The 27,415-nt window shown below is 38.7% G+C and overlaps 1 protein-coding gene across 1 annotated transcript; it reads left to right on the plus strand.

Moving 5' to 3' along the window:
• Positions 1 to 300: 300 nt before the first annotated feature.
• LOC126210199 (40S ribosomal protein S12, mitochondrial) lies at positions 301 to 17,930 on the plus strand. The gene is made up of 3 exons (XM_049939377.1): positions 301 to 661; positions 1,916 to 2,116; positions 17,523 to 17,930. Exons 1-3 carry the CDS (start codon positions 601 to 603, stop codon positions 17,675 to 17,677), a joined length of 417 nt encoding a protein of 138 aa, XP_049795334.1. The 5' UTR covers positions 301 to 600; the 3' UTR covers positions 17,678 to 17,930.
• Positions 17,931 to 27,415: the final 9,485 nt, after the last annotated feature.

A 27,415-nucleotide genomic window follows, 5' to 3' on the forward strand; every position in this document is an offset into this window, starting at 1 on the left:
GGAAACGGCGCAAACGTTTGTAATAGTTGTTTTCGAAGTGAAAGTCTTTTGCGCAATGGAAATTGAGCGAAAGGAGAAAAAACGTTGTTTGTTCATCAGACAGTGTATAGTATGCAACGCGAATCCTGAAACATTTTGACTAGGAAAATTCTAATTCTATAGCAGTTCTGGGGGATCCAAATGTAACATCAGTGGACAAAAATGCGTCATTTACAGCGAAGTTTCCATTCAGGGAAGCAGTTGGTTCCCCTTTATTTCTCGCGACTATTAATTGACCAGATCCGACTGTCGCAGTGAATGTAGCGAGCAAATACTTGAACAGTTATGATGAGAGTCATTGTCAAGCCGTCGTACGCATCTTAAATTACACGGTTTTCTGTAGACAATCCAACATTAACACCAGATGACTGCCGTGTGCCACCAGATGTCTCTGTAACCATTAACCAGTGTCGATAATCTTTTGTTTATGTTCATATTGTTATGTTTACGCCCAGGGATGTTGTAGCATAGGGTCGAGGCAATATTGGAATATGGAAATGGTTTGATGTACTGAACGACGTAGAGTCTTAAAGAATTTGCGTCCTCGGTGTCTTTTTCAGAATGAACTTCGTTGTTGGCGGTATCAACAGCTTGCGATCTGTCGCAGCACCACTGTTAACTGGTAAGTTCTTCACATTGTTATCAATTTTGTTACAAATTTCGAGTTGTGTAACATTATCGAGCGGTAAAAGATTTCCATAGTACAAAATTTGGTTATTTATTTGCATCCCTTGTACAAGCATGTGTTTTAGTGCTATTGTAACGGGAATCATCCATTAAATAACACTAAAAACTCAGTACTGCGTGAATTAAGAGTATGAACACAAACACATTTTTTTCTACTAGGGTAACGCAAATTATGTCGCGAACAGAGAGAGAGAGAGAGAGAGAGAGAGAGAGAGAGAGAACATGTTGTCTGTCCCCGGAATCTTAGTTTTACTGACAGACTGCTCTGCAGCACACAAATCTATTTCGTGGTGAACCAGTGAGGCACTAGCAGGACATTTTAATAATCTAAGGCAGTTTTTGTCATGTAGAATCAAGCTGGAGTGCTGGAGTGTTGCCTAATGAAGGTGGTGCCCCCGACCAAATTATATATAGTGGGCAGAGCGGATGAAGCACGGTATTCTGAAAGTGCAGCGTATTTTAGCTGGTATTGATAAATGCTGAAAGATATTGAGGTCATGTCCGAGACTTTATAGCACAAAGGCAATTTGTCAAAAGTGCCTTGTTCTATACCCAGGCTACTAGCAAAATATGTGGCGCCTAATTGATAAAAATTGATCAGTAAATTATTATGATGATAACGTAACTAGCTAGTATAAATTACACATCCAATAACAGAGAAATCAACTAAGGAATTTAGTTTGCAGTATTTTTGTATTAACTGTTGTACAACAGACTTAATTTATTGCTTGATTTAACCAGGCCTGGTTCTACATGTATAATCCATCAGCCACCTCAAAGCGCATGGTGCATGGTACTACCTCTATCTTTTCACCCTTTCCCTGTTGATACCTTCAGTTCCTCTCCTATATTAGAGCAGGAACTGTGCTCGTAAAACTACAAAACTTAGTTTCTTATTACCTATACTACTATTATAAGAATCAGCTACATAAAAATTAGTGAAAGTGGGTTAAGGACATAAAAGCAGTTTGTTTTAGTGGAGAACCCTGTTTCAAAAGGAACAAATAGTACACAATTTTACAGCTAAACGAGCATTGTTGTGATAGGAAGTTGGGCACTGTCTTCAGAAAGCTAGAAAAGTGTGTAACTTCTCAGATTTTTCTTCAGATTATCCTGTAGTTAGTGAGTGATATAAATGTGATATATTTCTCATGTATATTTTTATCATAACTGTTCCTGATATTCATAGGTGCAGTTAAAACCTGCTCAAGATCGATGGCAAGTCTGCAGCAGATGCACAGGACAGGACCTCACTTTAAAACACGACCACCTCGGCAGCCATTGGACGGAAAACCATTTGCAAAGGGTGTTGTGTTGAAGACACTCATCAAGAAACCAAAGAAACCTAACTCAGCAAACAGAAAGTGTGTCCTTGTACGATTATCTACAGGTAAATGAATCAAGTGTCATGTACACTGCTTACCTTTTTCATTTAAATTTAAGTAGGCCTACATACTTCTTGCAACTTTCTTGCAGATGCTTGTTGCTGATTAATAGGCATCAGTCTGAAAATTGGGCTGGTCCATTTTCTGGAAGTCTTTTCACTTTTCCATAACGCCTGTTCTGTGCATCTGTTTGAACGTAGTTACTATATTAGTCATTTACAGCTATTATTCCTCCCCCCCCCCCCCCCCACCAACACACACACACTTTCTCATGCTATAAAACTCCTTTCTATTTTATTTTATCATAACTTCATAATTAGTTTACTTGGTGTACCTTTATAGTGCATAATCTGTGGGCACCACACTTCAAAAACTTTTATTTTGTTCTTGTCCCTATCATCCACACTTAACTTCCTTATAGTACTACATTAAATACCTACTTTGTTGACTACCAAGCACTTAATTTATATACAATGTTGATATATTTCTTTTTTTCCCTAAAATTTTTTCTTAGCATAACTCACCTACTACTTTCCTCATCTCATTTCTGAATCTAATTGTCTACCTTAATTTGATTACTATAGCCGTGCTTGCTTTTTTTATCATTCTCTAGTCTCTTTGAAATGTATTCTCCCTGTTCCGCTTATCTTTCAAGATCTTAGCTGTCTCTGTACAATTAACAGTGCCATCGGTAGACCTTAAATTTTTGTATTTCTTATCTTAACACTAGGAGTGCCATGTCGGTCATTTTTGATCCATAAGGGTGTGTTGAGGGCACAACCCCCCTCCATAATGATCGCAAGACCAAATGCTCCTGCGACTTAATTATTTGTGGATCTGTGCAACTCACCAAAATTTCATCCTCCTAGCCCACCCAGGAGTATGAAAAATTTATCTGTTATACGTGAAGTACCACATTGGTCATTTTTGAGCCATATGCAGTTTGATATCAATAACACTGGTTTTCAGGCTATAAATAGTTTCTGGGTGTGCTTCGATGTTACTCATGATGTGTTGGAGTATATTACAACAGTTTTGGATAAATTAAATGAAATACGATTAATTAGGAGATTGGAGGGTGCTTTATATCAGTGCAGCTTTTGATTCCCTACGGACTTGTGACATGCAATCATCTTAGGTTTGATTGTATGTTATATTAGACAAGGAAACTGATAAACTGTGCCTTACTATAGAAATATGGAATCTATTTACTTATAACTGCATTGCCTGTTCCAAGCCAGGTGAGAACATGACTGTCGATGAGGAGCTGTACTCTTGCAAGTGCAGGTGCTCATTGATACAGTACATCTGGGTAAACCTGATAAGTTTGGGATAAAATACTGGCTTTTGTGTGATGCTGACAAGTGCTGCTCTCTGAATGGATTCATTGTACTGTGGCAAACATGAAACTTGTGATCCGAGCAACGGTCTTGGTCAGCATGTCGTTATGAAGTTGGCACATCCATTCCTCAACCGTGGTCATTACATCACGACTGACAACTTCTTAATCTCTGTGAAACTTATGGATGACCTGAAACAAAAAGGAAAAAGTTTTTGTGACACTCTTCAGAGATCACTCAAAAAGGTTCCTCCTGCGGTGCAAAATGGAGATGATGCATTCTACTCAACACACTTGTACAAGTCAGGTGACAGTCTTCTCTCGAATACCAAGGGAAAAAGAAAAAAGTCATTGTCCTGAGTAAAATGCGTGCTGGGTGTCAGATCAGTGAGAACATTGAGAAGAAACTTCAAGAATCTGTGAAGTTTTATAATGAAACTAATGGTGGACTGATATAGTTCACCAAATGACTAGACTCTACAGTGTCCAAGCTGGCATCCACCGGTGGCCTGTGATTGTCTTTTACAACATTGTTGACCTTGCCATGATCAATGCTCATAAAAATTTTAAGTTACTTACCTCTAAGAAGATTTCGTGGCGAAACTTTATCCTCAGAGTAGTAGATGAGCTTGCTGGCCCAAACTGTGGAGAGGAGCAAATCTCCCCTTGCAGGCCCTCTGTACTGGCACTGGCCAACATGGAAATAGAAAGCTTCACCAAATTCGTGTTTTGCGCAAAGAACGAAAGGAGAATAAAACATTGCATGTTTCAAGTGCAACAAGTATGTTTGCAGATGAGGATAACAAAAACCTGACAACAAACATGAAAATAGATCGAAAAACCACCAAACAGATATTCCTCCAAAAATATAATGAAACTAATGGGACAAGCAGGGGAAACTGGGGGTTTTTGGGTGGGGAAAAACTAAATATAAACATACGCCACTACACCAGACGACAAAAAACACTAAAATAACAAGACCCCACAACCTTCCCAAAGTTCACTGCTCACAAAATCCGCTGGAATTGAACACTTCCCCTGACCTATGTAGGTCAACAGAATCAACCGATACCGCACTATAAATCTCAAAAAAATTTCACGACAGCCACACTTAATCCTACCACAAAAAAACACTTAGAAAATCAAAATTGGACTCAAACACTTCCCAAGCCTGTTATCCTTACGACATCTCCACATATAGCCGTCCCTGGTCCGAGACGCCAGAACTTTAGTAAGCATGATTTCTTCATGACATACTGAACACTTCACGACTTCAGCCAACAGACCGAATAGCTGAAGAAATTTTATTAGAAACAACACACTGTCCCCCCATCATTGCCGACAACCGAAAACTGTTGACCTTGTCAGTCATATCCATACCTACCAAAGACATAAACAAAGCAATTTACCAAAATTCACACACAATGAACAGAAAAAAACTAAAATAATGTCGACATAACAAAACCAAAATTGTTAACTCACTGAAAAATATTCCGCTGAAAGCACAGTCACCACCGATACCACACACGTGCAATGCTACCACTCAAATGAACCCCATACACGCTACCCGTAAACACACCACCAGAGAGAACCACCAACAGCAACAATATGCTACCTATAAACACGCCACACACGCAAACTAAACCAAGAACATCGCCTAACACACAACACATAAACACACCACCAGAGAGAACAACCGATCACATCAAAACGCCACTCTCACAAATTAAACTCCGCGCTGTCATGACGTCACGGGTCAAAGCTGACGGGTGGAATCGGACGCTTCCGTTGACCCTGCAAAAGGTGCTATGCCAAAACTTTTGTCAAATGTCTGAACTGTGGGGCCGATCCTAGCTCAGAAATGATTCTAGAGTGCAGTTGTTTGTTCTGATATTTGTGTTCCTTGATTGCAATAAGCAAGTAAATACAAAGAGTATTTTAGTCACAATCTTATCAAACATGCGGTATTTATATTATTCGTCTGTAAAAATAAAAATACTATTAGTGCTCACATAAACAGCATATGTTTTGACTCTGTTTCAGTCTGTTTATAAAGGGAAAAAAAAGACATGTAGCATTGTTTTACTAAGTTGCTTAAATGATGCTTGATGAAAGACTGAGGAATTTCTTCTGTAAAAAAATTATTTCTGAGGAGGCTGTGTTTTTGTCAAATTACTGTTCATCTTAGAGACAACTTATTCTTTGGTTATACTGTAGAGTCGTCTTGAACATATTGTTAACGTGGTAACACCTAAACTCCAACCAGATACCAAAAACGGTGATGTGTCAGAAGTGACCAGCAAGGTACTTCATGGGATATGGTGAACTCTGGTATTTCTAGTGTTCATAGGAATAAAATACAGGGAGTAAAGGGTTATCAACAACTAGTTCTGAAACCAGCCTGCAGCTGCAAGAGTCAGATAACATGCAAGGTAGACAGCAACTGGGAAGGCGGTGAAACGTGATTGTAGTTTATCCTCCATGTTATTAAATATGTGCATTGATGAAGAGATAAGGAAAACTAAGAGTTTTGGTGAAGTCAAAATTGAGGGGGAATTCAGAATATTTGCTTTGGTGTTCAAATGTGAAGGATGAGGTTGCTGTCAGTTTAACACAAGATTACAGTACTTTGCTTGAAGTGCTGTCATTGCCAAATGAGTTGCTATTTTTCAGTGCCCTAATGATTTTTGCTGTCTTAAACAGCTGAGTGTGGTTCATGGTGTGGGTTCCTGTAGTCATGTCTTGTTAAGTCCCATAGTGCTCAGAGCTTGTAGTCATGTCCTAGTTCATGAACCACGGGCAACGTATGAGTGGCCAAGTAAGTGGTCCCGACAGTCGGGATACCAGCTACTTTGGAATAAGGCTGGGCATCTCGGACATTTTCTGAGTCGTGGTCACCTTTGTGCTCATACGGCAAAGACTACCAAATCCACCGGTTAGTCCCTCAACTGTTAGGGGTAAAAAACTCAATGGGACTCGGGGCAAGTAAGGCTAGCAACCTGCTTACCTGGTACTTTAAATATGATGCTGGCAATAATCAGAGCAAAATGCCTCGGACCTTTGGAGGTGACGGAGTCCCACCTCTAACTGACAAACCAGGGACTCCTAAGATACGACTTGGCAAACAAATGGTAATGAGATGGGGAGCCATTAATATCAATGGGGGCTACTCTGGGAAGAAGTTAGAGCTGGCAGAGGCTGCAAGTAAGATGGGGCTGGACATTTTAGCTGTTAGTGACATTCGGGTAAGGGATGAGAAAGAAGAGGAAGTGGGAGAATACAAGGTCTACCTGTCAGGAGTCAAAGCAGGAATACCACAATGGGGTGTAGGGCTTTACATCAGGAAAGAAATGGAACCCAGCATAGTTGCAGTAAGGTATGTAAACGAACGACTGTTGTGGATAGATTTGACAGTGTCTAGCAAGAAAATTAGGATTGTGTCAGTATATTCGCATTGTGAAGGGACAGATCAAGATAAGATGGATAGTTTTTATGAGGCACTCAGTGATGTAGTTGTTAGAGTAAAGGACAAGGACAGTGTTCTGCTCATGGGTGATTTTAATGCCAGGATTGGAAATTGAACAGAAGGGTATGAAAAGGTTATGGGTAAATTTGGAGAGGATATGGAGGCCAACAGGAACGGGAAACAACTCTTGGATTTCTGTGCCAGTATGGGCTTAGTAATCACAAACGCCTTTTTTTAACATAAGAACATTTACCGATATACTTGGGAAGGCAGGGGAACCAGATCTGCCATTGACTATATAACAACAGATCAGGAATTCAGGAAGGCTGTGAGGGACACACGTGTATTCAGGGGATTCTTTGATGACACTGATCACCATTTAATCTGCAGTGAAATTGGTATTGTGAGGCCGAATGTGCAGGAGGTCAGGTCCATATGTAGGAGGATAAGAGTGGAGAAACTTCAGGATCAGGAAATCAGGCACAAGTGATCAGTGAACAGTGAACAAGTGAACAGTGATCTCAGAAAGGTACCAGTTGGTTGAATGTAGTCAGTTACAGTCATTGGAAAAGGAATGGACCAGGTACAGGGACACAGTACTAGAAGTGGCTAAAGAATGTCTTGGAACAGTAGTGTGTAAAGGTAGGATGAAGCAAACAGCTTGGTGGAATGACACAGTCAAGGCAGCCTGTAAAAAGAAAAAGAAGGCGTATCAAAAATGGCTACATACTAGAACTCAGGTAGACAGAGAAAGTTATGTTGAAGAAAGAAATAAAGCCAAACAGATAATTGCAGCATCCAAGAAGAAATCTTGGGAAGACTTTGGAAACAGGTTGGTGACTTTGGGTCAAGCTGCTGGAAAACTATTCTGGAGTGTAATTAGCTGTCTTCGAAAGGGAGGTAAGAAGGAAATGACAAGTATTTTGGACAGGTCAGGAAAACTGCTGGTGAATCCTGTTGATGCCTTGGGCAGATGGAGGGAATATTTTGAAGAGTTGCTCAATGTAGGTGAAAATACGATCAGAAATGTTTCAGATTTCGAGGTAGAATGGGATAGGAATGATGATGGAAATAGGTTCACATTTGAGGAAGTGGAGAAAATGGTCAGTAGATTGCAGTGCAATAAAGCAGTTGGGGTGAATGAAATGAAGTCAGAACTCATCAAATACAGTGGAATGTCAGGTCTTAAATGGCTACACAGGATAATTAAAATGGCCTGGGAGTCGGGACAGGTTCCATCAGACTGGACAAAAGCAGTAATCACACCAATCTTTAAACATGGAAACAGAAAAGATTGTGACAACTACAGAGCTATCACTTTAATCAGCATTGTGGGTAAAATCTTCTCAGGTATTGTTGAAAGAAAAGTGCGAGTATTAGTTGAGGACAAATTGGATGAAAATCAGTGTGGGTTTAGGCCTCTTAGATGTTGTCAGGACCAGATGTTTAGCTTACGACAAATAATGTAGAAGTGTTATGAGTGGAACAGGGAATTGTATCTATGCTTTATAGATCTAGAAAAGGCTTATGACCGGGTTCCTAGGAGGAAGTTATTGTCTGTTCTACGAGATTATGGAATAGGAGGCAAACTTTTGCAAGCAATTAAAGGTCTTTACATGGATAGTCAGACAGCAGTTAGAGTAGACGGTAAATTGAGTTCGTGGTTCAGAGTAGTTTCAGGGGTAAGACAAGGCTGTAACCTGTCTCCACTGTTGTTCATATTATTTATGGATCATATGTTGAAAACAGTAGACTGGCTGGGTGAGATTAAGTAAGAGATGTGAACACAAAATAAGCAGTCTCGCATATGCAGATGACTTAGTTGTGATGTCAGATTTGATTGAAAATTTGCAAAGTAATATTTCAGAGCTAGATCAGAAATGTAAGGACTATGGTATGAAGATTAGCATCTCCAAAACAAAAGTAATGTCATTGGGAAAGAGATATAAACAGATTGAGTGCCAAATAGGAGGAACAAAGTTAGAACAGATGTACGGGTTCAACTACTTAGGATACATATTCTCACAGGATGGCAACATAGTGAAAGAACTGGAAGCGAGGTGTAGCAAAGCTAATGCAGTGAGCGCTCAGCTACGATCTACTCTCTTCTGCAAGAAGGAAGTCAATACCAAGACTAAGTTATCCGTGCACCGTTAAATCTTTCGACCAACTTTGTTATATGGGAGCGAAAGCTGGGTGGATTCAGGTTACCTTATCAACAAGGTTGAGGTTACGGATATGAAAGTAGCTAGGATGATTGCAGGTACTAGTAGATGGGAACAATGGCAGGAGGGTGTCCACAATGAGGAAATCAAAGAAAAACTGGGAATGAACTCTAGGTGTAACAGTCAGGGCGAACAGGCTTAGATGGTGGGGTCATGTTACACACATGGGAGAAGCAAGGTTACCCAAGTGACTCATGGGTTCAGGGTAGGAGGAGTCGGGGCAGACCAGGGAGAAGGTACCTGGATTTGGTTAAGAATGATTTTGAAGTAATAGGTTTAACATCAGAAGAGACACCAATGTTAGCACTGAATAGGGGATCATGGAGGAATTTTATAAGGGGGCTATGCTCCAGACTGAGCACTGATAGATATAATCAGTCTTAATTGATGATGATGATGATGATGATGATGATTAACGGCTGAGTTGTCAAAACTGATGCCCACTGGTAGAATCTACAATGCTTTTACAATAAATGTATTGGTCCTGGTTATGATGGTCCATTTTTATTTATTTACGTTTTTTCCCCTGAATTTTCTGCTACTGTTAGGAAGACCTCATTGAGTTCAATGGCCAGTGAGTTAAGTCTATCTGGCCTGTTCTACTATCATCACTGAATTGAATATATTTTGCTTAGCTGAATGCATTCATTTCCAGTGTAAGAATGCTCCTGGTTCTTTGAATTTAGTTTTTGTAATTTGTGTTTGTTTTTCTATGATACAGAAAATAATTGTGCACTATTGCTTGTAGTGCACTTTCATTAGAGCTAGTGGCCTGGGTAAAAGTTTAGATCAGGGCCAATAGCTTACTTAAGGCTTTCGTGCAGGAATGTTGTCAGCACTCACCTTGAGGCATGATGTGGAGTGCGTTACCTGCTGGTTCTATACAGCCAGTGAGAGAGAGCAGCCTAAGATAAAGTGTTTTGATGCAAGAGACAAAGAAATATTGGGTCATCACATGCAACCTCACCTAAGCATCCCTGCTTAACCATAATGGATTTTGTTGAAATTTTGGGTGAACATTTGCACGTGTCCCCAATAAACATTGGTACAGTTTAATGTTTGTCAAAACAGTACTGGCTGAGTCACTTGTTTGACTTCATACCTGGCTATATCCAGAGTGAGCATGAATTTCTGGTATCTTAGAACTGTCATATCTCGGGCAATATTTTGGTGGAAGAAATTAAATCCAGCCATCTTGTACAACTTTATGCATTCTATTAAGAATAATAACAATAATGAAAAGAATTTTACAACCGTATTCAGCCAGAGAATTTTAGACAAAGCCAAATAAAAAAATCATTTGTGTACCAGTTTCCAGTACTGAATGCCTTAAGTGCAAAATTGAAGATTTTGTGAAAAGATCAAAATTGCATTAATTTCGATCTGATTTTCCAAAAGACTGTGTTCTGTAAAACTCTTAAGAACTGGGCTCATTAGAAAGACCATGACCTTTCACTGCGCAAAAAGGTGTATTTGATTATTCGACAATGGCTAACAGTGCTAGATAATTTGAATCAAACTCGTGTGTGAAAATCATGACAGGAAAAAAAATTTAAACTGTGGACTGGTATGTCTTGTAGAGTAAACTTATGCTGAACATGAACATTAATACACAGTAGCTCGGTCGCACAAGGATGTGGAACTTCCTGTTTTACAATAAAAGTTGATTTATGTGACAAGGCTAAAATGTCGAATATTCGTCACTACTTTTATGAACACCATTTCCTATGAAAGCTTCAAAACCGGTCACATTCATACAATGTGTTTTAAGCCCCGTTGAACAGTGGGCTTAAATTCCATGTTGACATTGTCATTACCAGTTCCAGAGCATGAATCGGCAACTCCATTGCCATAGGGATCATGCAGTACCAACCACGGATGGGTTTTCTTGATCCAGGTTCCCAAACCTGTAATTTGATTTCTTAATTTAGGTTCCAAAGCATTGTGGTGGTACCTTTCTGCTTAAAAAGTATTTTGATAACTACCATATCTCCAATTCTCAATAGGTGGCAAGCAAAAAGTAATAACAATTTTGATTTTAAACTTCTCAATATTGCAGATTACACTTTTCAAAAGTTTTGACTCTCTTTCTGCAGTTCATTTTCTGGAAATTTTTAGAGTTGGCCAGTTGATGATATTGAAGGAAAGAGACCGTGGAAATGAGGTGGTGGTGTAGTACCCGACAAGCATCTTGTCTTTGGGGCCAATAAAATGAATGAGCTGGGCTGTGAGGGTACATAAGTTTTATCAGTGCATCATTTTGATATGTCAGTGATGTTGGTGATCCACCATTCATTATCATATGACGTGTGAGATAAAAGTAATGGTAATTTATGTATTTCCTAAAGAAACTTATTTATTAACATGAACTTCTTCCCCTTTGAAGAAATTTTCCTCAGATGCAATACACTTAAACCAATACTTTTCCAATTTTGGAAGCAGTTCTGGAACTCACTTTCATTATGGTGTTCAGCTCTGTCTGTGATTCTGTTTTTGTCTCATCAATGGTGGCAAAACATCCTTTTATGGTTCTCTACGGGCTTGTGAATAGAAAGAAGTTGCAGGAGGCCATGTGTAGTGAAAATGGTGGCTGAGGCAAAATAATGGTTTTGCTTTTTGTCAGATTTTAATTTGCCGGATATAGACTGGGAGACTCAAGCGTTCATAACGGGTTGCAGGGACAAAGAATCCAGTGAAATTTTTTTTAAGTGCTTTATCTGAAAACTACCTTGAGCAGTTAAACAGAGAACTGACATGTGGCGATAACATATTAGACCTTCTGGTGACAAACAGACCCGAACTATTTGAAACAGTTAACGCAGAACAGGGAATGAGTGATCATAAAGTGGTTACTGCATCGATGATTTCAGCCGTAAATAGAAATATTAAAAAAGGTAGGAAGATTTTTCTGTTTAGCAAAAGTGACAAAAAGCAGATTACAGAGTACCTGACGGCTCAACACAAAAGTTTTGTCTCAAGTACAGATAGTGTTGAGGATCAGTGGACAAAGTTCAAAACCATTGTACAATATGCATTAGATGAGTATGTGCCAAGCAAGATCGTAAGAGATGGAAAAGAGCCACCGTGGTACAACAACCGAGTTAGAAAACTGCTGCGGAAGCAAAGGGAACTTCACAGCAAACATAAACATAGCCAAAGCCTTGCAGACAAAAAAAAAAAAAAAAAAAATTACGCGAAGCGAAATGTAGTGTGAGGTGGGCTATGCGAGAGGCGTTCAATGAATTCGAAAGTAAAGTTCTATGTACTGACTTGGCAGAAAACCCTAAGAAATTTTGGTCTTATGTCAAAGCGGTAGGTGGATCAGAACAAAATGTCCAGACACTCTGTGACCAAAATGGTACTGAAACAGAGGATGGCAGACTAAAGGCCGAAATACTAAATGTCTTTTTCCAAAGCTGTTTCACAGAAGATTGCACTGTAGTTCCTTCTCTAGATTGTCGCACAGATGACAAAATGGTAGATATCGAAATAGACGACAGAGGGATAGAGAAACAATTAAAATCGCTCAAAAGAGGAAAGACCGCTGGACCTAATGGGATACCAGTTTGATTTTACACAGAGTACACGAAGGAACTTGCCCCCTTCTTGCAGCGGTGTACCGTAGGTCTCTAGAAGAGCGTAGCGTTCCAAAAGATTGGAAAAGGGCCCAGGTCATCCCCGTTTCCAAGAAGGGACGTCGAACAGATGTGCAGAACTATAGACCTATATCTCTAACGTCTATCAGTTGTAGAATTTTGGAACACGTATTATGTTCAAGTATAATGACTTTTATGGAGACTAGAAATCTACTCTGTAGGAATCAGCATGGGTTTCGAAAAAGACGATTGTGTGAAACCCAGCTCGCGCTATTCGTCCACGAGACTCAGAGGGCCATAGACGCGGGTTCACAGGTAGATGCCGTGTTTCTTGACTTCCGCAAGGCATTAGATACAGTTCCCCACAATCGTTTAATGAACAAAGTAAGAGCATATGGACTATCAGACCAATTGTGTGATTGGATTGAAGAGTTCTTAGATAACAGAACACAGCATGTCATTCTCAATGGAGAGAAGTCTTCCAAAGTAAGGGTGATTTCAGGTGTGTTGCAGGGGAGTGTCATGGGACCGTTGCTATTCACAATATACATAAATGACCTTGTGGATGACATTGGAAGTTCACTGAGGCTTTGGTGTATCGAGAGGTTGTAACAATGGAAAATTGTACTGAAATGCAAGAGGATCTGCAGCGAATTGACGCATGGTGCAGGGAATGGCAATTGAATCTCAATGTAGACAAGTGTAATGTGCTGCGAATACATAGAAAGATAGATCCCTTATCATTTAGCTACAAAATAGCAGGTCAGCAACTGGAAGCAGTTAATTCCATAAATTATCTGGGAGTACGCATTAGGAGCGATTTAAAATGGAATGATCATATAAAGTTGATCATCGGTAAAGCAGATGCCAGACTGAGATTCATTGGAAGAATCCTAAAGAAATGCAATCCGAAAACAATGGCATTAGGTTACAGTACGCTTGTTTGCCCACTGCTTGAATACTGCTCAGCAGTGTGGGATCCGTACCAGATAGGGATGATAGAAGAGATAGAGAAGATCCAACGGAGAGCAGCGCGCTTCGTTACAGGATCATTTAGTAATCACGAAAGCGTTACGGAGATCATAGATAAACTCCAGTGGAAGACTCTGCAAGAGAGACGCTCAGTAGCTCGGTACGGGCTTTTGTTGAAGTTTCGAGAACATACCTTCACCGAAGAGTCAAGCAGTATATTGCTCCTTCCTACGTATATCTCGCGAAGAGACCATGAGGATAAAATCAGAGGGATTAGAGCCCACACAGAAGCGTACCGACAATCCTTCTTTCCATGAGCAATACAAGACTCGAATAGAAGGGAGAACCAATAGAGGTACTCAAGGTAACCTCCGCCACACACCGTCAGGTGGCTTGCGGAGTATGGATGTAGGTGTAGATGTAGATGAACATCTCAAACAAGCATTGAGATGTGAGTGGGAGCATTATGGTGATGCAGTTTCCACGAGTGGTTTTGCCACAATTGTGATCATTTTCTTCGGATTTCTTCACTTCCAGTTGTATTCCTTATTGACCATACGACCATTAAGGTTTGAACTCATTATGAGCTATCCAATTGTAATTGAAGAAAACAGTGAGGAGAACCTTCATGTGTGTTCAAATTTGTCTTGATTCTTCCAGCAGTTTCTATTAGGATGATTGAGCCATGGTTTCAACATTTTACCCATATAACCATGTTTTGTCAACTGTTACAAACTTCTAAAGAAGTTTTGGATCATTGTCAACTTCATTCTGCAGCTCCTGAGCATTGTCTACGTGACTTTGTTTTTGGTCGAAATTCAACTATTTTGGAAAAATCTTTGCTGTTACCCATTTCATGCCCATCACTAACCCCTCTGATGGTGATTTTGCAGAACCATTTTCTTTGCTTCTTCCACACTGCCATCACTAATTGATGTGCTGGGGCACCCAGGGCGGTCATCTTCAATGACTTCTTTTGACCCTCTTTGAAACGTTTATACCACTTGTAAACTCCTGTTTTACTGCTAGTAGATATGCCAATAGCCACACAGTCAATGTTATGAATGCGGTGCAGCACTCTTTTCCATTTTTCAAGCAAAATGTAATGCAGATTCTTAGTTCCAACTTTGTTGAAAGTAAAAATTTGCTGAGCACTCAAAAACGCACACAACCTTCTTGACTGTCACCAGTGAACTGAACATTCAAAACAGCCGAAATTGGAAATGAACATCAGGAAAATGTGTGTACCAACAAGCTGAAAAAACTGAAAATATGATGTATAAAGCCCACGAAATTAAAAAGCCTCATAACTATTTGATCACATATTGTACATACAGGTGATGTAATGGCCAGGTAAGAACTCCGTTAGTTTCAGACGTAGCATGGCAACCCTAGATACTTTGGCAACAAAAATTGTCTCATTAGAAACTTTGCTGATATGAACCATCCTAAAAATCAAGTTTTACAAATTGATGATATCTCATACTGGCATCTGTGCTGCTTTCTTGCCATCTTATTTCTTGAGAATTTTTGCTTTCTTAGATTTCTTTTTTTGGAACATATATGTATTTGATGCCATGTGTATTTTGGTTGCAAAAGTGGAGTAGATCTTTTAGCATCAATATTCTTTTTGTTGATGGCGTTTGTAGGCTTGCTCCCATTCGATTTTCCAGCTACTTTGCCTCAATTTTTGTTGCATTGTTAGCTCTTGTTGGAAATTAAATCCACTGTTCTAGGGGCCTTAAGCCTCATTGTTTTGAACGAGACTGGTTTTGAAGCCTTAATAGGAAACATTGAGATATAATAATCCGCAGTTTCGTGCCACAATTTTTGTGCCCAACTTTGATTAAAATTATTTAACATTGTTAGCTCATGTTGGATAATTAGATACATTTTTTTCCGCAGTTGAAATCGTGGTCTTTCCAATAAGCCCAGTTTTTTGTTTTAGGTCTAAAGTACTGCATTTTTCACCTTTTTATGAAATCTTCAATATTGCACTTAATTTATTCAGTACTGGAAAGTGGTACGTGAAAGAAACTTCATATATTTTCTTTTCTTCTTCTTTTTTCCCCCCTAAAATTCTCTGGCTGATTATGGCTTGTAAAATTCTTTTAGTTATTATTCTTACCAGATGACCAAATTTCATTTCTTTAAATAAAATATTGCTCAAAACATAACAGTCCACAGTTACACGAAGTTCACACTCGCTCTGTGAAAAGTCGTGCGTGGAGTCAGACAAGTGAGTATATCTTGGCCAGTATTGCTTTGATTTACACTAAACTGCACCAGTATGCACTGGGGACAGGTGTAAGTCTTTCATCAAAATCTGTAATGGTCGAGTAGGAAAATTTTCCGAAAGTAGGCCATTTGACGTGGAATGACCCTATTGTCACATTATCGCATCACTTCAGACATTATAAAACATTTGGAAGAAACAGTATGATATTCATGACAACCAGTATTATAAATTTAATAGCTGCTTGCTTCACTCGCAGTAATTTAAGCTGTGCTACTAGGTCCTAACCTAACCACAACCTTGTAATTCATTACATATTTGGAAAAAGTCATATATTTTTGGCAACAGAAAAGAAGCAAACAGTTTGAATTTCAGTGTTGGAAATTCATTACCTCTTTTCTTACCTTTCATTGGTTATGTGGAAGTATCATCCCATTGACTACATGAAATTGACATGTTGCCAACCTATTAGCAGTAGAGAAACACCACTGTGACTGGCTCTGGGAGTGATCTAAACTTTACCCAGTACTCTGCTTTAAATAAAGCTCTTTGTTACTAGCATAAGATGTTTTGATCTCAGATGTTAGCCACCTGTAGGTCTGCCTGATTTGTTGTACAGGAAAACTGGGTTCATAATGTTGCAAGAATATTTTTAGAAATTAATTAAATTTCTCACATGCTGTCTGCTCTTTAAAAGGTTCTCCCTATTTTTTGTGATGTAAATTCTCTCTTAACAGAGTGACCCAATCAGCTTTTGTAATTCTGTAAAACTGTACTTTTGAAAATCTTATCAGGTGGAGAGTATTATTGCTGCCATTTGACAGTCAATGGTTAGGGTGTTTTTTTTTTTCCCCAACAGCTTCCAGGCAGTGTAAGATTCACCGTTCTGTTTGCACATTAATTTACCTAAAACACATTTTATTTGAGAAAGGTCGCATGCACCTTTTCTGAGAAAAAATGCTGTGCTGCAGGTTCTAAAGTATCCTCTATAAAATGTTCCCACTGCTTTTGATTAAAGGACTTGAGTAAGCCGCTGAAAAAGCCTTGTAGGGCCCTTATAACCTTGCACAAGAGGTATTTGGCAGTTGACATCATATTTGTTGAGAGACAGCTGTTGGGGGAAAAACATTATGTATGCAGCACTAACATTTATGCCCTGTTCGTTGACAGTAAATTGTTTTTGGCAGTATTCACTATTGGAGGTTGCTCAAAAAAATTCCATTAGCAATTTTAACCTCAGCAGTACTATCACATTTTTAGTAACTTGTATTTCCCGGGTTGAGAGTTACCTTATGCTGACACTAAAAATTTTTTTAAAAAATTGTTAATAGTTGTTGTTAAATTATATTAAACATGCTTTTTAAAGAGATTCTAATGTGAAAGTATGGTCTAGACCCTGAAAATATCTTTCAGCATACTCTTAATAAAATGAATGCACATTGTTTTTGTACCATTTGGCAAAAAGAGTCCATTTTAGTATTAAGGTGTCTGCCTTTGTAATTCTGATAGCAAAGTGTGAAAATTGATACTTGGTGTTCATTTGCATTAAAATTTTGGTGACTGCCTTTTGATTGCAGGGAAAGAGATGGTTGCGTATGTGCCAGGAGAAGGACACAATCTGCAGGAGCACAATATAGTCCTCTGCAGAGTTGGCCGGCTCCAGGATGTTCCCGGAGTGAAGATCAAGTGTGTCAGGGGCAAATACGACCTGTCACATGTATTGAAGAAATAATTTCTTACTTGTTGCTTTTAGATTGTGTGTTGAAGTTGACTTGTATAATACTTACTGGCTACCATACATTGTGGAACGTGTTTTCTGGGAAATGTGTTTATAGACTGTAAATAGTCTGAGAGAGAAACAATAACTTCAACTCAGGCACCTTTTTGAAACACATTTTTGGTGCTAGTGGAGAACCTGTCTAATAAATTGAAGTGCGTCAAGAACTAAATTGTAGACTTTTTTGAATAAATGACTTCCTCAAAAACATTGTCCATTCTCATTGTTAAGTTATGCATTTTCTTTTTGACTTGTTTGCCTCCTCCTCATTTATTGGGATGAAAGTTTGTACTTTGAGGCTGAAGGAAGGGTCAAGGGGGGTGGGGGTGTGATGTGATGTCTGCTAGCATTGAAGGTTAACTTACTCTTGCCACATTTACTCATAGTGAATTTCATGGTTTTTTTTTTTTTGTTTTCTTAGTCTTTATTTTATTGTTTGCTTCGATTTAGTGAAACATTACACACGTTTTATAATGACTTGTATATTTTTCGTTTGAGTGGCGTTCCACAAAACTGGCCTGACATCTGAAAACAAAAAACACTAAAGGATTTATATAACCCAGCCAAAGGCAAAGTCCACACCATGCGTAAATTGATAAAACCATTTTCATTAAATATCCTTTCTTTTAACAGGAAGAAGTCAGCTCTATATAAGAAGAAAATACAATTTTTGTGAGGCTATTTGGTATTTAGAAAGAAAAAAATGATACACAGTGGATAAGGCAGAAAGGTTTTATATATTCCTTCCAAATATTGTTTGATGTGTTTGTGTGTTATGAATTTTCTTGTTACCATTGCTAGTTTCTTAATCTATATTTGTACTTTTTGTGTCACATATCATATTTCATAGCCTCATTTACACCATTCAGTGTTATTTTGCTGACATTCTGTCTGGTGTGAATGCATCGCCATATCACAGTGATTTCATCTTGTATTCCATTCTATTGATGTCCAGTGTGAATCAATATTTACTCTGTTCCTGCTTCCTTTGCATAGTATCTTCCAACAATAATTTTAATGTGCTGCTTGTCACTACTGGCATATCCACAAACTTCCACAATGAACAATCAGTCTGTACCTGAAAACTCACATTTTCGATCCTTTCAGTAGGAACCTCACATAAATGTTGACTCCCTGGATGCTCTGACACAGCCTCCAGTCAAGAAGTACCCATGAGATATTGAAAATAAAACTTGCCAGTCAAGTCAGTTTAGCTATTTACATAAGCATTTGACTCCAATAAATTTTGTTGTAGAAGTAATGTCTTTGCTACTGCCCTCTGCTAATAATACGGCAAATATGAGGAAATGAAATGATATGCACCAAGAAATGGTTTTCTTTCATTGCTTTTGTAAAAACTTGAAAATCTGCTCTCTTAAAAAAGTAACCCAGCATCAGTTTGGCAGTGCCTTTCTATTATCATCTGAATTCTGGAGACATCCTCTTGTGTATCTCATTGGACCAGTAGTCCTAGGAGAAGTGATACTGCAGATTACCCCATCAGGTACAGATTTTCAGCATGGGGTCTGTGTATGTCCATCCTTTTAGAGATGGTTGCGGGACTCAGCTGTTCGAAAGAGGATGTCAGATTAAACACCTTTCAGCCATCAAAGTTTCCAACCTTATTTTATTTGGCAACCAGTTTCAGTGTTTTACTACACCATCTTCAGGCCCCTGACTGACACATAGGAAGAATCTACCTCGGTTGTGATCAAAACAAGGCCCAGCAATACGGGAATTAGATTGTTACCATAGAGTTCACTTCAACCGTCACCCTGTCACCTGTCGACTGTTGGATAAATATTCAGACCCTTGCATTCAGCATGGATGTCCACTGGGGTGTTTTCAAGAAACACTACTGAGAAAATTTAGAGAACCGGCATTTGAAGCTGACTGCCGAACAGTTCTACTGCCACCAACATATATTGCACATAAGGACCACAAGATACAAGAAAGTAGGGCTCATACAGACGCTTATAGACAGTTGTTTTTGCCTCTATTTGTGAGTGGAACAGGAAAGGAAATTACAAGTAGAAGTACAGGATACTCTCTGTCTTGCACTGTATGTTTGCTTGTGCATTATCTGTGTAGATGTAGATCTAAATTCATCCAACTAACAGGTTGTTTGTATGGTCATACGACTGTAGCTGGCTGCTGGAGCATGTCCACTGCAGCTGGGTAGCATGCGGCACAGGGTCAGTTGCCAGGCCAGTCAGCTGTGAGGCACTGAACTGCTTAATTATATAAGGGATGGTGGTTTGTTCTCGCTAGGAAATGCATACCACGTGAGGCAAAGAACCAAGCTAAAAGTGAAGGGAGTTCTGGGTCAGTCATATACCTAAGCAAACAAAGCAGACTAGGGAAATTTTGTCATGTACATGAAGAACTGAAGAGGGACACAGAAAAATTTTTCAACTCTGTGAAGAAATTGCTACAGTTCTGTATATTGCTATACACAGTTAAAAATGGTGAAATTTCAGGGAAACTATACAGCCAGAGGCATGATTGCCTTTAACATTGAGGTAATTAGCACTCACATTTAATGGTCACAGATGAAAAAAATACTTTACACTTTACACTAGTCTTTTAGTAATATTCGCCAAATGCATTACAAAATAATTTATGCAACAATGGAGGACTTGTTGTAGTATGTATGTGTATTGTACAATAGTTACAACATTTTCTTTGGGTTGATACTTCTGTCTGCAAAATTTGGCAGATTGATGGCTACAGTCATTATAAGAACCATTTCATTTGCATCAGTGTAGTGGATGTTTGTAACAGTTTTATCTTTGTTTTTTTGGAGTAGACTGTTCCTTTTGAGAAAAGAAAAGACCTCCCAGGCTGTGTGTATCCAGAACATTCACTGCTTGATGACTGAAGAGATACACACTGTAGGGTAGGATGGTAGTAGACACAGCATGTTGCTGTTCATCAGCAAGAACTTATTGCTGTTTATGATAAACTGCAAGTTTCCTGTGAATAGGTAAGGTAGTGCTCTCTTGCTTTGGGGGGGGGGGGGGGGGAGAGAGAAAAAAAAAAACACACCTTTGATTTTTTAAAACTAAACCACCGATTATTTTTAACTAAAATACTCACCTTATTACAACCTGTGTAGCAAATATTTAGATGCCTTCATTAATTTTTACATAAAAATATCTTATTGACAATAGAAATCTGCTCAGCAATGCCGGCACACATCAGTGGAGATAGTACAAAGAAATTTTCAAAATTATTTATGTAAAATCTTGTACCATGCATTACGAACTAGAAATTACTTCATATTAAAGAGGATAAATATCACACTTGACAACTGGTGAAAATCAGTTTTTGATAACTGATGTAGATCAGTTATAATGTTACTAATCTCTGTTGCTTTAAATCATTGATTAAGAAGTGCCCCCATTGCATTTACCATTTTAAAATGTACCAAGAGACAAATGCTCTCTCTCATTCTCTCCAGTATTGTACCTCAACCCGTAATCCTAAGTGGTCTTTCCTTTGCCCACAAAAATTACAAGTTTCTCTTCCTCCACATATTTCCCCTCTTCTACCAGAATTTTGACTCTGGCTCCTGAAACTAGCAGTTTTGTGTCCATCTATGTACAAGTTCCACTTGGTGGCAGATGGTAGTAGAATTCTCTCTGTATGTTGTAAACATTGTGAATACTGTGATTTTTAAACCTTGTGGTGATAATTGTGTCTTAATATTTAGACATCAATACTGGTGTCACAGATTTGAAACATTTATAAATTATATTTATCTTCAGATGTTACTTTTTTTAATCTCTCCAGGAGCTGAAGATAACAGAAATTGATAAATTTATAATTGTGAAAAATGTTGTGGAAGCTGTTACACAGCTATTATATGATGGCTGTTGACTATTAGTTTTTAACAGTAATATAGTTTGTAAATACAAAATGAAATGAAATTGCTCAATATATTCTTTTTACTTTTCTGTTACAACCAGAAGCGTACTCATTACACTTAGGAAGAGGTTTCCCAAATGCTTTGTGTGGATCGTGGTGTCTTATGGTTTGGAAACGTGGACAGCCAGGCAGAAAGACCAAAAATATTTACAAAGTTTTGAAATGTGGTTATGGAGGAGAATGTGAAATGGATTGACAGAATGAGAAATTAGGGAGCAGGGTAGGAGAGGAGAGGAACTTCATTAGGTTTATACAGAAGAAGAAAGCATCTTGGATGGGACACACATCATGTATGAATTGCCTACTATAGAGAATCATGGAGGGAAAAGTGAAAAGAAAGAGAGGAAGAAGAAAGTTTGGAATGTTAACTGATGTGAAGTGAAGAAGCTAAAACAAAATGGAGGAGGATGCTTAGGACAGATATGTAGAATGTCCAGTTGATACCTATGGTAAGATGGATTTACTGAAAGAAGAAGAAAAAGTTTTAAATATGCAAATTTCAGAACCTTAAGAATTTATTGTAATTGCTATATTGTTTTATTGGTGAAGAACCTTGTACGATAAAGTGTTTGGGAATGAGGATCCTGTTTTAAAATGGATGTGGCTTAAGATATTGAATTACGTAGCACATTAACAGCCATGCATTAATGTGCAGTTACCAGTTGCTTTAATTTCAATTATATTTCTAACTTATCTGAAACAGCAGCTGTTATACAATGAATTTATAAACTTTGCTGTCTTGGTATTGCCTTGCTTATTTGTAATTTTGTATTGACGACAGTTTTATGACGGACTTCTAACTAATGTAATATTCTTACTGCATTGTGTGTGTCTAGTTAGAAAAATTTGTTCCTTGAAATACTGCAAACTTATATACTTCCTCTGCTAATTCTATAAATTAAGGAAAAGTCACAAAAATTACAGCTCAACAAATTGATTGTAAAACTAGTGAAACTTAGGCAAAGTGTAGAACATATTGCACTGTACAGGTGAAACTTGAAAAATCTAATTTCAGGAAAAAAAAGGAAACCAAGACAGAATATAGAAAACCTAAACAGTGTTATGTTCCGTCCCAAATTGGTGTTGTAAGAGTTCTGTTGGAAATGCATGTCATTCAATTTTCACTGTTGCTTGGAGTGGTATGGACATGGGAGTTTTGCTGTTGAAATCTGCTAACAAAGCCTGTCCTTCATCCCCTTTTGCACTGGCCTAAATTGCTAGGGCATAAGACATGTTGGCTCAGTATGCATGTTTGAAACTTACTGAGTGCACATGGCTGTTACATAAAGATGCAGGGAATGATGGAAAGGCACACGTGCATGTGATTGGTGCACATGAGCAACAGCGCGCAGGTGCCAGAATCTCCCCTTTCAACGATATGCAGGTCTTGGGTCTGTCAGTAGTTACGTTCATTTGTTTCTTTGTTTGACGACGGTTGATTGTTGAAGAATGGTTTATCACACATATTAAGATTTATCTTTGCAGCAACACTATCACCAAATTGTCTAATGATAAACATGTGGAATTTGTAGAGGATTATTGTGTATGTGTTGTTTGTGATTAGTTAATTACATGAATATGAAGATAGAGTGAAGTGAAATGACTGTTTGTAGTCTCTCACAGATAAGTACAACCTGGAAACAACAAACACATTCTTGAACAGAATAAAAGAAGATCCTTTGCATGTACTTATAAAAAGGCACACAGTGAACAAATGTTGAAGAAGTGCAAAGTTTGTGGTACACTTGATGTTCTGAAGTCTCCCTGTTTCCTCTAGGAACTACTTTGCCTAGTTCAGATCAGGGAAGATACAAGGTATGACAGAGAAACTTTTACAATGATTGGATTATCCACAAAACATTTCAAGAAATCAGTTTAGATACATGTCCAAGAACAATGTACCTGTACAGTAAGTTAGAGACAAAGTCTCAATTTTATTTTACATTGCATGCAAATGTTTTGTATGTCCATTCTTCATCACACAGCACACACCTGATCATTAGCCCTATTCTGCCCATCTGTGATGGTAAGAACAGCTACTGCAATGCGGAATTGTAAATCTGTGAGATTCTGTGTTAGAGGTGGAACATACATGCTATCTTTGATGTAACACAACATGGTAGGTGCCAAGTACAGTGACGGGTGGTCGCTCAAGTAGTATCAGGTCAGTGGGTGCAACATGACCCATCCAGTGAAGTGTCAATGTCTCATTCAGATAATCTCATACAAAATTCTAGAAATGTGGAGGGGAGCTATTTTATTGAAACATGAAATATCTGTTATCAGTTTTAAATTTTGCCATAACCAACAACTGTAGCTTGTCAGGATAGGTGATATGTGACAGTTCTCTCAGTGAAGAGGAAGGGTTTGTAGACTGTCTTGTTGGATGTGGCAGACATTATGTTAACTTTCTTGGGATCCTAAACCTGTTAGACAGTTGCATGTGGTTTCTTTGTCCACCATATGCATGTGTTGTGTTGGTTGACCTATTCCAGAGGATGAATGGAAAGCGATATCATCACTGAAGATTAATTTGTTTACATCATTTTCAGGATGATTCTGCACGTCAGTGCAGAACTGCAGATGACACAATTTGTTGCCGTGCCCTATTGCTTATAGGAGCTGCAGTTTGTACAGCTTCATTCTGAATCACGTATGAAGGACTTTCCTCACTGTTAATTTCGCACTAGCTTGATAGGTAGACCTTGTGCTGACTTCACAACAGCACATCCATCATAGCTCCAGTGACTTCTGACACGCCTGGTGGATTGCACAAACTGTACTCATCCTCAAATTTCTTGTACTGCTTCACTATGATATTGTAAACTGGTGGTGTCTTGCCACAGAATACTCTTTACATATGAACTCCTGATAGGAACAGTAGAGACTCAATTATCTTGGCCTCAGTTGTACAGATTCACAAGTATTTGGATTGTCAACTGGTAGCAAATATCTTTGTGGTTTAGTCCATGTGTGCATTACCCATCCATGCAAACTCAGCCCCACTTGTTTCTTTATTGTTTGAGTTAGACAACTGCCATTTGAGCCATGTCTTATCTGTGCTTAAAAATATCAAAGTGCAAGAGAGTCGTCTGAACCCAGAGTGTGATATGAGGAGTTTACTACAGTTAAAATGAATTCGTGATGTAGCAGCAATGAAGAGAAACATAGTTTACATGAAATGACAATTACCAAATATTTTAAACAAAATTAAAACTACAGTAACTGTTGTATGTGACTCGGTAGGTGTTTGATGATTAAGATTTCAGTGTTTTAGTAAGTGTAAGCCAATATGAATGTACATACAAAAATGTGTGTCTGATCACTTAATAAACATTAATTTTTATTGATTCTGATAATTTTAATTTGCTTTCATTGTTTTGAATAAACACCTACATTACGTATTAACCCTTGCCGTTGGTGGGGAGGCTTGTGTGCCTCAGCGATACAGATGGCCGTACCGTAGGTGCAACCACAACGGAGGGGTATCTGTTGAGAGGCCAGACAAACGTGTGGTTCCTGAAGAGGGGCAGCAGCCTTTTCAGTAGTTGCAGGGGCAACAGTCTGGATGATTGACTGATCTGGCCTTGTAACGTTAACCAAAAAGGCCTTGCTGTTGTGGTACTGCGAACGGCTGAAAGCAAGGGGAAACTACAGCCGTAATTTTTCCCGAGGGCATGCAGCTTTACTGTATGGTTAATGATGATGGCATCCTCTTGGGTAAAATATTCCGGAGGTAAAATAGTCCCCCATTCGGATCTCCGGGCGGGGACTACTCAAGAGCACGTCGTTATAAGGAGAAAGAAAACTGGCACTCTACGGATCGGAGCGTGGAATGTCAGATCCCTTAATCGGGCAGGCAGGTTAGAAAATTTAAAAAGGGAAATGGATAGGTTAAAGTTCGATATAGTGGGAATTAGTGGAGTTCGGTGGCAGGAGGAACAAGACTTCCGGTCAGGTGAATACAGGGTTATAAATACAAAATCCAATAGGGGTAATGCAGGAGTAGCTTTAATAATGAATAACAAAATAGGACTGCGGGTAAGCTACTACAGACAGCATAGTGATCGCATTATTGTGGCCAAGATAGACACGAAGCCCATGCCTACTACATTACTACAAGTTTATATGCCAATTAGCTCTGCAGATGATGAAGAAATTGATGAAATGTATGATGAGATAAAAGAAATTATTGAGGTAGTGAAGGGAGACGAAAATTTAATAGTCATGGGTGACAGGAATTCGAGAGTAGGAAAAGGGAGAGAAGGAAACATAGTAGATGAATATGGATTGGGTGTAAGAAATGAAAGAGGAAGCTGTCTGGAAGAATTTTGCACTGAGCGTAACTTAATCATAGCTAACACTTGGTTCAAGAATCTGCTGAAGATTAGATGGGTAGATCACATAACTAATGAGGAGGTATTGAATAGAATTGGGGAGAAGAGGAGTTTGTGGCACAACTTGACAAGAAGAAGGCACCGGTTGGTAGGACATGTTCTGAGGCATCAAGGGATCACAAATTTAGCATTGGAGGGCAGCGTGGAGGGTAAAAATCGTAGAGGGAGACCAAGAGATGAATACACTAAACAGATTCAGAAGGATGTAGGTTGCAGTAAGTACTGGGAGATGAAGAAGCTTACACAGGATAGAGTAGCATGGAAAGCTGCATCAAACCAGTCTCAGGACTGAAGACCACAACAACAACAATAATACGTATTAACCCTAGAAGTTTAACCATATGACAACACATCTGAAAGATAATTTTTCCTGGGTGACATAGGTCGTATTTCTATAGTTAACGATACAAAAATTGGTTTTCTTCAAACATTCAGTTATATGGATTTTCAATTAGCTGAATAATTATGACAACAATTACTCCAGTTAATCAAGTGTCCACTGTATATGCGTTTCACATACTGTGTCGTTTGTGATGTTGTGTTTAGCCATTCACTTATATCAGTTTTTTAATGTTTCATTGACTTTATAATTCTTCTTCTTCCCTTTGTCCCAAACCTGAGCAGGGTTGGTATGGTTATGAATGGATTTGGCATGGTTAACATTAACCATCCGGGTGGCCGGATGTACTTCCTGTCACCACCGTTAACCCCTGGGACAGATTGTGTGTAGCATTATCCACATGAAAGTGTGCAAGAGTTTTCTAAATGTCTGCAGTTGTGTAACTGAGGTGGGAAATGGGTACAATCCCAGTATTTGCAGAGTCAGATGAGGGAAACCTCATAAAACCACATACAGGTTGGCCAGTGCATTGACCCTCATGTGCAATCCAGGCTGACATACCTCCCCATTCCAGATATGGTGCTTTGTCATGCATGACTCTCCAGGCAGGTTTTCATGGATTTTAAGATTACCCTGCTTTGTTGGTTACATATATTTAATTATTGACAGGTTTGCTAGGTGGCATGGGTGAGGATACTGGTGGCTCACGTCATGGAGTCTGTTATTACATCTGATGTAGTAAAGGAATAAGAGCAAGGAAATGGATCTCCCAAGCCATATATATTGAATAGCAATATTTCCAATTTCACATTTGAAAAATGCACAATGAAAAATGGCGCTACAAATTCTGTGCTGCCTAAAATGTAAGCTCAAGCACACATAATACAAATGTTTCATATTTTCATACAAAATGATACCTTTTGTGTGCAACAGCTACTGCTAGCAGAACAGACATCTTAATCACTGGAGGAGTATGTGTGCTTCGACCCAAATGTGAATGGAATCACAAATGCAGATTGAATCAAG

The sequence above is a fragment of the Schistocerca nitens genome, chromosome 10 (assembly GCF_023898315.1).
Source record: "Schistocerca nitens isolate TAMUIC-IGC-003100 chromosome 10, iqSchNite1.1, whole genome shotgun sequence".
Classification (NCBI taxonomy): domain Eukaryota; kingdom Metazoa; phylum Arthropoda; class Insecta; order Orthoptera; family Acrididae; genus Schistocerca; species Schistocerca nitens.

Coding starts and splice junctions, on each gene's coding strand:
- LOC126210199 (XM_049939377.1), top strand. CDS start 601: ATGAACTTCGTTGTTGGCGGTATCAACAGCTTGCGATCTGTCGCAGCA. Junction 662..1,915: donor CGCAGCACCACTGTTAACTG/GTAAGTTCTTCA, acceptor TGATATTCATAG/GTGCAGTTAAAACCTGCTCA. Junction 2,117..17,522: donor CCTTGTACGATTATCTACAG/GTAAATGAATCA, acceptor TTTTGATTGCAG/GGAAAGAGATGGTTGCGTAT.